Here is a 13,696-nt window from a genome sequence, read left to right as displayed (position 1 = left end):
TTAAAAATGTTCTTCTTTAACATCTTATGCAGCGGCCTTGCTGTGATCTGTTGAAAGTCAGCCCTCAACATGAGGGTTTATGAGAAAAAGAAAAAAAAAACAATCTCACACATACTTACAATTGTGTTATTAATGTTTTTGTTGAGGAGCAACATAGTTCTTACGAAAAATATCAAACTTGCGTATCTAAGGAGATTTAAGCTGTGCTTTATGAAAAAATTACAATAAAACTTCATATGGGCTATTTCCCAAGTCCCCAGTATACCAAAAATGTATATTGACATAGCAGTTTGTCAGCTTTGTCTACAGATGTCAGTTTTTATCAGACCAGACGAAACTTTCAGACATTGGTAAAAAAAATGCTCAATATTATGTTTATCTCTCATGCAGAAAAATGTATATTTTCTGATTAAAGTACATTGAGAAAATATAGCAGAGTAATCAGTTAAATAGAATTGGGGATACTTCTTCCTTGTGAGAGAGAGAGAGAGAGTGCGTGTGTATGAGTGCTTTAGTTGAATTAAAATTGACTATTGTCTCATACAGATAATGCTTAGTAATGGTGAATGATTACTGTGGACTCAGCTCATTTTAATTAAATTCATTTGCTTCTAGGAAACTAAAGCAGTGAGAAAGTGCTTCTTGATTTCCATCTGGAAGAATTTTAAGATAACATTAACTTTAGTACAATGGCTTTTGCCTTTGTAGGGTTTGATGATAAAGCTTGTGTCACTGTTTTTGACATCAGCTGGCTAATAAATCTAGTTTGTCTAGAGAGGAACTCACAATCTGATAATATGCCTAATGAAGCACATGCTGAATTTTTTATGCTACATTAAGGCAAGTTCTGTACATGATACCAGTTAACTTTTTAGTAATTTATTAAATACAGACACAGTATTTGGTCTCCCTATTTTTACATTTTGACAAAGTGAGTTAGTATATTGAATAATTTTCAGATTATATAGTTGTAAAATAACAGCAAAGTAAATCATTCCTTTTTTGTAGAATTTATCCTTATAGCATTGTATTCCTTTCTTTGAATAGAAAGACATAAATTATTTTTCAGTGCTGCTTTGTTCATACGGAAATCTAATTTGATAGCAAAGTATCTAATAGCTGCTGTGACTTAAGGAGAAAAAGAAGTGTTTAATTATAAAATTAAGAAAAAAACTACAAAAGTATTAGGAAAGTTATATTCTTAATGTATTCTAGAACTACGCATGTTACACATTGACTAATCTTTTCTTTCAAGCTAATTTTTAGAGAACGAGACCATGTTGGTTCAGTCATGTGTAAGAACTTGGACCTCATTGTCTATGTGATTGTATAAACAGTATTACTCTGTTCCATAGGATCAAGAGAAATATGGATTATTAAATGTAACAAAAATTGCTGAAAATGGGAAAAAGGTTCGGTAAGTACACAAGTCTTTAATGTTCTTACATGATTCATCTGAAATAAATTAAAAATTCTCAATATAATTATTTTAGTATAAACAATAGGTTCTGAAGAATCTCTCACCATTTGTTTTCTGTGTAATCATATATGTAAGATTGTCATGAGATTTATGAAAATTTTCCTTTGTCTTGACATATTTCCTAAGTAATATTAAGTTAAGAGGTAATGAGGCAGAGGGTTCTGAGGATGCATTTGCTTTAATATTTTTTTTTTCAGTAAGCAGTAAATGCACATGGTAAAAAACAAAGGTAGACTAAGTATTGAGTGAAAAGTCAATCCCCCAGCCGGCATTACTTCCCCTCCCCAGAGGCAATCAGTGTTAAGTCTCCTGAATTCTAGTGCTTTCCTCCAGAGATAGGATATATATGTATATGTTTGTATGTATAGAGATTAATTTTCTAAACATAATCTTTTCACAGTTTATCTTGGAGATGGTTTCACTTCTTGCTTGTAGAGCTGCCACATTGTTTTTAATCTACTGCATAGTTGTATATTGTTTGGCTGTACTATATAGTTTATTTCCCCATTATTTATTTGCACGTTTTAAACTACACTTGTCTATTGGTAGACATGTCAGTTGTTTATCATTTTTGCTAGTACATGTAATATTACATTTAGCATCTTGCATGACTCATTTTGCAAGTATGCAAATCTGCCCATAAAATAAATTTTACAAAAAGTGGAATTGCTGGGCCACTTGCAAAGTCATTTCGACAGTGTTCCAAATTGCACTGTAAGATATCGAATCCGTTTCTGCCTCCAGGAGCCGTGCATTCCTGCACACCTTTCGCCAGTTTAGTATGTTGTTAAATTCTTTGATTTTGCCAGGAGAGAGAAGAGAGAAAATGATATTTTTATTTGCATTCCTTTTTAATAGGTTACAGTATCATAAATTGTTGGTATTTCCTTTTTGTTGAATTGTTTCTTTATACCCTTTGTCTGTTTTTCTATTGGATTGTTGGATTTTTTGGTTAATATGTAGTACCTCCTAGTGATTTAAGGAAATTAACTCTGTGCAGTATAAGTTGCATTTAAAGAGTTTTAAATTTACATGTAATTGAGTTTTTTGGGTTTGCTTTCATGGAACTATTTTTTGTCAGACTTTGGTAGTTAGATTTTTTTTTTAAGTGCTCTGAAATAGCTTTATAAATACTACAATTATGTATCCCTTAAACTGTTCTTTGGTAGAATTCAGTTGTGAATTGAGTCTTTATTTTTCTTTCTCCATTTTGGGAATATGTAGTGCAGATAGCTCTTCGGCTACTTTCTTTGCTTTTGTTTTTTTTCCTATGATAGTAGCCTTTTAGATTTTCTGCTTCTTTTGGAATACTTTTTTCAATTTATATTTGCCTAAGGAAATCATCTATTCCATCATCTTCAAATTTATTTACATTGAGTTGAGCAAAATCTTTAGTTTCCTATGTATTAGTGGTTCTTAAACTTTTTGGTCTGAAGACTCCTTTAAATGCTTAAAAATTACTGAATATTCTAAAGAGCCTTGGTCTACTCTCTATAACCTTATAGGTTATATCTACAGATACTGTGAGAAATTAAAACAAATTTTAAGGATAATTTTTTTAAAAATACCTATTACAAATTGACACAAATATTTTTTTGAAGAAAAACTATGTTTTCTAAGACAAAAAATTTCCATGAGAAGAGAGGCATTGTTTTACATTTTTTGTAAATCTTTAGTGTTTGGCTTAATGGAAAACAGATGAATTTTCATCTCTGCTTGCAGTCTGTTGTGACATATTATTTTGTTTGAAGTATGTGAAAAAAATCCTTTTCACAGCTAAAGGTGGAAAATGGAGGAATGTTTTAAGATATGTTCAGATAATTGTGCATTTTCCTGCTGCTCTGAAACTCTACAAATGGTAGTTTGTTGAGGGTTAGTTGTAGTGAAGACTCCGAAAAACTGCCGGTGAACGGTTCATACTCAGTTACATTAAAAGCCGTTGGTCTTTGTTGCACCTGAGTGAATCTTTGCCCATGCTTAATTTTATAATATCTTGTAGGTCATTTGTAAAATACTAGTTCACTAACTTTGCTCATTTCTCAAATGTTTACACATTTTATTTATAATATCAAAGAATCACACATCAGTACTGTCAGAAAAGTATTGGGATGTTGTCAAATCCATTGTAGCAGATGCCAGGTGTTGCAAAGTTCTACTTTCTGTTTGAAAGCTTCAATTTTTTTTATGGTGGTAAAAAAAATACATAAGTTTGCTATCTTAACCATTTTTAAGTGTACATCTCAGTGGTGTTAAGTATATTCACATTGTTGGGCAACAGATCTCTAAAACCTTTTCATCTCATAACGCTGAAACTCTATACCTACTAATTCCCTCTTCCTCCATCCCCCAGCCCTTGGTAACCTTTCTGCTGTTTCTGTGATTTTGACTACCTTAGATATTTTGTATTGGTGGAATGATATGTTATATGTATGACTTTTGTGACTGGTTTATTTTGCTTGGCATAATGTCCTTGAGGTTCATTCATGTTGAAAGTTTTGTTGTTGTTGTTGTTGTTGTTGTTGTTGTTGTTTTTGAGACAGAGTCTTGCTCTGTCGCCCAGGCTGGAGTGCAGTGGTGCGATCTTGGGTCACTGCAACCTCCGCCTCCCAGATTCAAGCAATTCTCCTGCCTCAGCCTCCCAAGTAGCTGGGATTACAGGCATGTGCCACTACGCGTGGCTAATTTTTGTATTTTTAGTAGAGACGGGGTTTCACCATTTTGACCAGGCTGGTCTTGAACTCCTGACCTCAGGTGATCCACCCGTCTTGGCCTCCCAAAGTGCTAGGATTGCAGGCGTGAGCTACCATGCCCAGCCTCATGTTGAAAGTTTTAATTTTTTGTTGTCTATAAATAATATTATTTGTTTTCTTTGAAAACTTCATTTATTTTTAAGATAATGTTTGCGTGCCACATATCCAGGTCTGAATAACTATAGTATGTACATCAGTTGTTTTTTCAGGAGAAAAAATGGGGTTCCAGGAAAAAAAAATGTGACTAATTCACCTTGCAACTAAGTCACGCAAGTGCTTAGTCCTTGAGGCAATAATCGTTATTTCACTATTTATATATTCAATATTTGTTCTCAGATATATATCTACTAGTTCTACAGTTTTTCTCATTTTGAAAATTGAACTAAAAAAGCTTACTTAAAGTGGAAATAGGCTAATTTAAGTATTTTTCATAGTAGGGAGTCAGTAGATGATATCTAAAGAAATAGAAGATTGAGAATATAAAATGAATTTACAAAAAGTTAAAATACTTCCAAAATATCTTCAGATCCAGAAAATGAAATAATGATGACAGAAAAAGCACCATCTGTAATATCAATATCAGTAAATGTAAATGGACTAATCTATTGAAAGAAAAAGGTGCTCAGACTGAAGCATAAAAAAGCAAAACTTAACTAAATTCTATATGTAAAAGAAACACCTAAAGATGATTCAGAAAAGTTGAAAAAAAAAAAAAAGCAATAAGATGTGTCAGAGGTATAGAAAGTAAAGCAAGACTAGGGATATCAGTAGCAAAGTTCATCCTAGGGGGAGAGCATAAAGCATTATGAAAGTAGTATTTAAAATGGTAAAGCATGTGCAGAAGTCCACAGTGAAGATGTAATTATTAGGAATCACCGTTTACCAAATAAAGTAGCATTAACAAACATAAGCAAAAAATACAGGAAATAAATGGAAACATAGAAACTTAGTAGTAATTAACTTTATTTCACTAGTAGTAATTAACTTTATTTCACTTCTCTTAATCCATAAAGTTCAACTAGACATAAAAAGTAATTTAAAAAAAGGTAAGTCTTATTGATAGATATTAAATTCTACATTCTGAAAACAGAAAATAAACCTCCTTTAGAGGTTTTTTTTTTTTTTTTTCCTCTGGGTGACGGAGTCTCACTCTGTCACCCAGGCTGGAGTGCAGTGGTGCAATCTCGGCTCACTGCAAGCTCTGCCTCCCGGGTTCACGCCATTCTCCTGCCTCAGCCTCCCGAGTAGCTGGGACTGCAGGTGCCCGCCACCACGCCTGGCTAATTTTTTGTATTTTTAGTAGAGACGAGGTTTCACCATGTTAGCCAGGATGGTCTCGATCTCCTGACCTCATGATCCATCCGTCTCGGCCTCCCAAAGTGCTGGGATTACAGGCGTGAGCCACCGCACCCGGCCTAGAGGTTTTTATAAAATTGGCCATATGTTTGGCTATAAGGATAGCTTTAATAAATCCCTGCAGTAGACAGATTTGACATTCATTTATCTTCCTAGCAACTGTGTCCTTATATAGGGTAATTTTAATTTATTTTCCTACTTGTAAACACTGATTCATACCTGCTGTTTGAAAAGTACTGTGCTAGGCCTGAGGCAGATAAAAAATAAAAATAAAAACTGTTTTCTTTTTTCAAATAATTTACAATTCCTATGAGAGAGAAACATTTACATAAAAATCTCTAATATGATAAGGGAGAAGTTGAGGGGAATCTGGCTGGGGTGTAATATTCAAAAGCTTTAAAGTTCTAAATGGGTGAACTGATAATACATATGCTATGTGAGGCGTACCTCTGTATCTGGAGATAGGATAGTAGATAAGTGGACAGTTTCTTTAAAAGCCCCATATTATACCAAAGTCGTAACATTGGTTACCTCTAGAGTATGGATTGAAGAAGAAATGGGATTCCCTTTCCTTTACACATTTTTGTTTTCAGAGTTTTTGCATACCGTATATGTGTTGCTTTTGTGATGGAGGAAACATTTTGTTTTTAAATGTCGTGTGGTCTATCAGTGTACAATTCATTGTATGCCTGTAATGCACCTAGTACCTACTACCTGAGTACTCCAGCCCAATTAGGGGAAGGCAGATCACCAAGAAATGTAACACAGTCTGTATAAAGAATTAGGTGAATGAGGGAAGCATGTTTGTCTAATTTTTACTTCTAAGTAAGAATTCTTGATAAATACAATATTCCACTTGTGTGACTTTAAAATAAATTAGTGGCTTTGATCACAAAGTGCTGTATTAATTTCACGTGAACATAATTACATGCGTCATTCATTCATAGTTATTTCTGATAACTTCTCTGATTAACTTCATTTGTTTTGGGGCCTTCATGATCAGGTTTGAACCATAAAATGACTGTAAATTTCATTAGTATCTATCCCCAATAAAAACAATTAAAATGTCAACAAGGCTGTAAATTGTAGATAACATTGATAAGAGCTAAGTAGGTCTTAATTTTTTGAATTTGGCTGAAAGAACTCGAGATTGGAGCTTTAATCGGTCATCTTTATAATTACAGAAAGAACTGGTTGTCTTCTTGGGCGGTGTTGCAGGGTTCATCTTTACTTTTTACCAAAACTCAAGGAAGTAGCACAAGTTGGGTAAGTATTTCTTCTCTTTGGAGATTTTATACATTTAAATTATGTGAATAGTATCGTACCTGAATTTCAGGAGGTAATTTCCAGAGTCCTTATAGTTACAGCTAGTGTGCAAATAAAAATGAATAAAATCTTCTTAAAGATTCATTTTAACTTATGAGAGAAAAAGAGGACTAAGTAGGACAGTCTAATTAGTGGTGTTATTAAAATCAACAGATTCTGTTTTATCCATTCAACTGAAAAGTGGGCTTATTACTTGGGCATTATAGAGAAAATACATCTCTTGATTCATTTTCAGGATGTTAAAGCTTTGCTGTGTTTGTGACTCTGCTATTTCAGATATTTAGTCAGAAAATAAGCAGTAATGTGGCAAGCTGTATCTTGAATTGTGATCTGACCATTGGTTACAAATCAGTGATTGAGGTGTCAGTGTCTGGATTGTCAGCCAGCTTTCAAAAGAAAAAGAAATGTCACATTACTTGTGGGATTTTGAAGCTTTTTATATATTTGAGTGCTTACTATCATTACTCTTCAGTTATTTGTAATGCAAACATTAAAAATTATAATTTGTGACATATAATAGCTACATTTTTTGAATGCTCATTCTGTATCCCACATATGTTGTCAGTGCAGGGGATTGTGTATATATTGTCTCCTTAACGCTGGGATAGCTATTGCTCTGATTTCGCCCTTCCCCCGTCATAGATGAGAAAATGAGGTATAAAACACTTAAGTATAATAATTTGTTCAAGGTCTTACAGCTACCAAGTGGCAGATCTGGGTTTAGAACTTTGGCTTTTTGGCTCTAGAATCCATGCTCTGGCTATTTCTAAAAGTTTTTGGTAATTGAGTTTGAAGTGCTAATGCTCAAGTAAAATTTAAAATGAAATTATTCTAAATGTATTTGGTCTACCTCATATTCTACCGTAACCAATATTTTATTACAATTAATGAGTTTCTTTAAAATTAATACAAAACCTATGGATCTTATGTTTGATGAAAGAAAAGTCCATTTATAAAATTTAAGCAAATTTTAGTCATCCACATTTATAATGCAGCCATGCATGGTTCTGAACCCCAAATGCCACAGAACACATTATTCCTCAGCTTCTCTGATGAGGAAACCTAAAAATCCACATGAATTGAGCACGGATGTGAACATTGTAGATCGTTTCTTCTGTTTTGTTTTACTAATCTTTTAATTTGCTCCCTGTTCAGCCATTCCAGTGGAAATGACCTGTGAAAGGGTTGAAATTTTGGTTTGATATATCTTAAAGTAAATGGATAATTATGTCTTTCTCCTTTTCCTCGAGGTGAAACATGTGGGGCTCTTTTGTGTTAATGCATTTCTAGAGGACTGTGTAATTGTTTCTTTCTTCCTATTTACGGCTCAACTTTTATTTCAAATTGAGTGAAGAAAATGGATGAAAGAAAAGGAATGGACAAGCAATAAGAGATTAATAAGTCACTTTTAAAAGTATCTGAAGAAAGCTGGATAGTGGTCACTTATTTGATAATTACTGATACTTAAAGATTGAAGGTTGTTAGCAGGAACAGATGAAGCCATTAGACAGAGCATCCTGTAGGTAGGCAGGTTTGTATGTGATTTAGATGAAATGAAAACTTATTTTGAATTTAAAGATGTTAAATGAGTACCTTCCAGTACATAATCATTAGTACAGAATGGTTACATTTTAAAATTTATTTAAAGTTTTTACTGTAGAAGATCTTACACATGATTCAGAACTCATGATTAAAACTAATACTGACAAAGGAGGTGAGGTATTTCTGTTTATCAGCCAAGGTTGTATTACTTTGTTACCATGTGGCAATAGCCGAAACATAGTTTAAAATTTACTGAGCAAGCCAATTTGAAATTTTAGAATTCTCAATGAATTTTTAATTACAGGGAATCACTATTTTAATTTTTACCTTTCAAATGACATCTTATTACTATTGATATAGTATTAATATAATCAGTTCAGACAGGTATAATTTTAAAAAACATAACCACACTATTTTATAGTCTCAGTAAAGACTAAACAAGATTAAAGATGTGGTGAAATGCTTGGTTGTACAGTCAATTCTTAATTTGTATTTTATGGCTAATTTTAAAACCTCAGACTGTTTTGTTTTCCCCATTGCTACATATTTAAGGGAACGAGAACTAATTTGAATGGCCTAAGTAAAAGGAAGTAAGAGTATTTAAAAATCATGTAAGTGCGTATAATGTATTATGACCCAAGAACATTCATAAATACCAAAATTTAGAGAAACATACAAGATGCTCTTTAACTCTGGAATTGGGATTATTGAAAGGAATGTTAAAGAATTCTAGCTTTGTTGATCTGCTCAGTCACCAACTAGATCTGTTGTAGGTAAAATATATTCTCTTTATACAGCAGAATCACATCTTACCTGAGGATAAGATTCTAAGGCTAAAATGTAAGCCAAAAAACCAACAGTCACCTCAAGTGAAAACTGCTCTTGAATATTCGTTAGGAAGATGCTATACAGAAGCTGATCTCTAGCAGAGCCCATATTTCCTTTGGTGTTAGAAGGAATAGCTTTTCCTTCAGTTGAGTTTGAATGGCTTATGTTAAGGGGCCACATTGTAGGAGAAATCTATATAGTTCTTTAAAAATTAGATTCACACTTAGTACAAAAACTTGAGATCCACTTGAGGAAATAGCAGGTTCAAATCTTCTACTCACTCCAGGGCAGGTACTCATGAATGGAACGCTGAGCACAGTCACCCACGCTATTCAAAGTTCTATTTTTAAAAAATTATTCATGGTTCGTATTGATTTTTTTTTTTTGGCAGAGAGTGGATGGTTAAAATTGAGTAAATGAAATGCACGTAGGCTGCATGCAATTCCACTTTATAAGAAATATTTTACATTGGTGCTGTCTCATCCAAAAATCTAGTGAGCCTTTTCTTCTCTAGGACAGATACCTTCCACTGGTTTTCTGGAAAACGGTTACCCACTGGATTGCTGTATCACTTAACATAAACTTGTATTTGTTTTTTTCTCACTTCAGAAATGTATGTTTGTATGTTTGTTTGTTTGTTCAACAGACCTAAAAGCCTGCTGTGTTCTGGGCATTGTTAAGCTTTGGGTTTAGAAAGAAATAACATGGTCCCTGGCTTCAAAGCTTACATAGTAGTGGGGAAGACTGACAAGTGAACAGGTTCAGTGTGACATGACATATGTTGTGCTTCTTTTCAGTTATTATTCATCATATTCCTTGAGCATTTAAAAAATCAACCCATAAATATTGGTAGTTATTCAAACATTCATTTGTACATGCTTTCAAATTTCTAAAAATAGTCACTCTTTTGGGCTAGACAATTATTTGTTGTCGGTGGGGCTGTCCTTTGCGTGGTAGGGTGTTTAGCAGATGACTGGCACTCCGCCTCTAGTTGTGACAACTAAAAATATCTCCAAACGTTACCAGATGTCCCCCAGAGGACAAAATTCCCTGTCTCCTAGAGGAAGTATCAGTGTCCTAGAGGAAGGGAAAGGCAGGCTAGATGGTAGGGCTACTCCCAACAGATGACTTGGAAAGGGACACCAGAAGATACTACTCAGCAGGTCACGAGGAGGAAGCTAGGGGATTTTGGACAGGGTCTAATCAAGATCGTGAAGGGCCTGACATGATTCCTCCCAATGGCTAACACAAGTCTGTTTAAGATAAATTCTAGAAAGCATTCATCTTAAAAATGAAACATAAATTTATGTAATAATCATCAGGATAAATTCTAGGACCTTTGCAAAGTTATTTGGAAGTTGAGCTTTGCTTATGTTGTATGTCTGCATATAGAATTGTATCTTTGTCTTGTCTGGTTCCATTATGCTTTTCTCTTGTGTGTCATTTTGCTGTTGTGCATTGTTATGACATCATCATTTTCTTCCCTTTTCCATCAAGTCCTTCTGCCAACAAGGCTCAGTCTCTGAGCTCTTGCTTTCGCTGCTTTCTTCTTGGAAACACTCTGTCCGTCGTCGGCCTCCTGTTGCATATGTAAAGTCTGATCCTGTTTCAGCTGTCACTGTATGTGTTCCTGTTGCATGCCCTTTGCCACAATAATTCTGTTTTCTTTGTGATGAATACATTGGTGGGGAGGTTGATTACAGTAGAGAAAAGTGGGACTAGATTTTGGAAAATAATAACTAACGAAATGTTGCCAGCTATACTGATTGCATTTTTTTTTTTAGCATTCCATGTCATGTCATTGTATTTATATTTAATTGCTATATCTTATTTGGTTGCTTATTTGTATCTTAGCTTAGAGCTACCCATCTACAGCGTGTATAATGACAATAAATTAAATAATTGATTTTTGTCATTTTGTTAAATGTATGTTCAAGTTTGGTAACATTTGCAATACATCATTTCTGCTCAGAAAGTTATGCCCAACATATAGCTTTATGTTTAATTTGTCTTTCAATTGACAATGGTACTTCAGGCAAAGACTTTGTAGAATACAGTTACAATTTCTATTGTGATTTTTATTATGATTCCACAAATAAATTCCATGTAATATCTCAAAATTTTCATTGACTCCACTAATAAATTTTATGTAATCCTAACTTTTGTTTAAGTTCACACTGATAGCTAAAAAGATGTAAACGGGAACAGGTTGAGGCAAACTGTATTTTAAATGTGAAGCTCCTGAATAGAGTTACTGAGATTACAAATAGTGAATAAGTTATCACAAAGTTGGGTAAGATAATTTCTAATGACAAATTAATTTGATTTGAAAATATTTTTAGCAAATGAAATTCTCTGTAGGAAATATTTATAACAGATTTTTATGATCTTTAGATTACAATTCAGTAGGCTTTAGGGTTTTAAAACCTTTAAACTTTTCAATACCATAGGAATGTTACTTTTTATTCTTAACAGACTAAACAAATTTAAAGATGTCAAGGTACAGAGTAAGTGTATATTTAACATAAATTTTCTACTACTTTTGCTAATCTTTTCCTTATCTAGTTAACAAAATATAATAGCTAGCTAAGTACTTCTGAACCCACCCGTAACAACTGTCTTCCCATTCTTTTCATAGTTCCTCATTAAATTGCTGAAGCTTTATAGCATCTGTCTCTAGTTACAGTTTCTGACAAAGATAAAACAACATGGGACTTAGTGTTTTCTGTTTCCACAAGTTGTTGTTAACAGCGTAACTACTCAATAAGGAAATACTTCTGAAAGCACAAAATCAGGTTTAGAGAATGTTTATTAGGTGGAAAATGCGCTTGTTATCTACCTGATACTGTTTATTACATATATAAGAGTATTGCCTTTGTGTACATAGCGTTTTACATAGTCATGTGTAGTCTAGGATAAATTCCAAGATACAGAACTGCCAAGCCAAAGTATACATGCATTTGTAAATTTGCAAATATAGCATTACCAATTTTTCTTTTCTAGGAGTAGTTCCAGTTTATATCCCACTTGCATATGAGGCCTTTTTAGTCTATAGCCTCACCAACATAGTTTTGAAAAAAATTTTTTCCCACTCTGGTGGGTAAAAAAAATTTCAGTTTGGCTTTATATGTATATATATAATATGATGGAAGTTGAGTCATTTTGTTTTCTGTGAATTGTGTATTCATATATTCTAGATATTTTTCAATTTTAAAGTAGAAATTGTTACTTTATAATAGAGAAAAAGAAGAATTTGAAAAATCTATTTGATTTATTGTTAATATAAAATTGTTCTTAATTATTTTTGAATACACATATATGTGAGTATCACATGAAGGTTTTTTTTCTTTTTCAAAAATGAAGTTTGGCAGTAATCAGTCCAAACCAGAGTTCACAGTGGACCTCAAGGGGGCAACAATTGAGATGGCTTCAAAGGATAAATCCAGCAAAAAGAATGTATTTGAGGTAATACATTTTTTTCTAAGTATAACACATTCTAAACTGTAGTAATTGGATGTTCTGTTTTTTGAGCTGTTTTGGGAAATAGTCTTTCATTGTGACTAGTTAAGGCAAAGTTGGTGATTAAGTTAGATGGTATTGTAATTTAAGAAAAAACTGGTGTAAAAACTGGCTTTATTTGCATAAGTTGTTTGAACTCAGACTGTATATTACAAGCCTTTGTTTCACAAATCCTATCTTTTCCCAGCAATAATAAAAAGGATGTGGTTCCCTTTACTTACCAAATCTAATATTAAAAAGTAAATTAAGGGGAATGTTGATAATGGGGAGGCTGTGTGTGGGGGTGGGCAGGGGGTGTATGGGATATCTCTATATCTTCTTCTCAATTTTGCTGGAACCAAAAACTGGTCTAAAAAATAAAGGCCTTTTTTTTTTTTTTTTTTTTTAAACCTTTCCATTTTATCTTTTAAAACCCTCCCCAGTAATATATGATCTGTATTAGTTACTTATTGCTGCATAAGAGACCACCTCAAAACTTAGTGGTTTAACAAAAGAACCATTTTGTTTGCTCAGCCTGGCCTGGGCTGAGCTGGGTGATTTTTCTTCTAATCTCACTTAGGACTGTTCATGAGGCTTCAGTCGTCTAGTGGCTTGATTGGAACTGGATGGTCTAAAGTGACCTCATGGCTAGTATTGGTGCCAGCTGTTGGCTAGGCCTCCTTGTCCGCAAGATCTTTCATTCTCAAGGGAGCTACCCCAGGCTGCATCAAGTGACGGCCTCAGGATTCCAAGAGGGTGAGGGTGGAACCTGCAGGGCTTCTCAGGGCCTAGATTTGGAAGTCACACATTACTTTCAGAGTATTCATTGGTTAAGACTGTTCAGGAGACTAGCCAAGTATTCAGAGTTGTGGGAAGAGAGGCAGCCTATTGACAGAAGAGCAGCATTATCTGTCCC

At 33.7% G+C, this 13,696-nt stretch overlaps 1 protein-coding gene across 16 annotated transcripts in view; it reads left to right on the top strand.

Moving 5' to 3' along the window:
• The window catches only part of ARHGAP12 (Rho GTPase activating protein 12), a 128,265-nt gene that overhangs the window by 101,413 nt on the left and 13,156 nt on the right, over window positions 1–13,696 (top strand). For all 16 annotated transcript variants that reach the window (XM_054660958.2, XM_063781576.1, XM_016962937.3 and 13 more), the window contains 3 exons: window positions 1,356–1,417; window positions 6,771–6,852; window positions 12,646–12,747. In XM_054660958.2, the coding sequence (XP_054516933.1) occupies window positions 1,356–1,417; window positions 6,771–6,852; window positions 12,646–12,747 (246 nt within the window). The remainder of the gene's footprint in view (window positions 1–1,355; window positions 1,418–6,770; window positions 6,853–12,645; window positions 12,748–13,696) is intronic.

This window comes from Pan troglodytes, chromosome 8 (genome assembly GCF_028858775.2).
Source record: "Pan troglodytes isolate AG18354 chromosome 8, NHGRI_mPanTro3-v2.0_pri, whole genome shotgun sequence".
NCBI lineage: Eukaryota > Metazoa > Chordata > Mammalia > Primates > Hominidae > Pan > Pan troglodytes.
The sequence above is the reverse complement of the archived record's forward strand: the minus strand, read 5'-3'. Positions and strand labels throughout refer to the sequence as shown.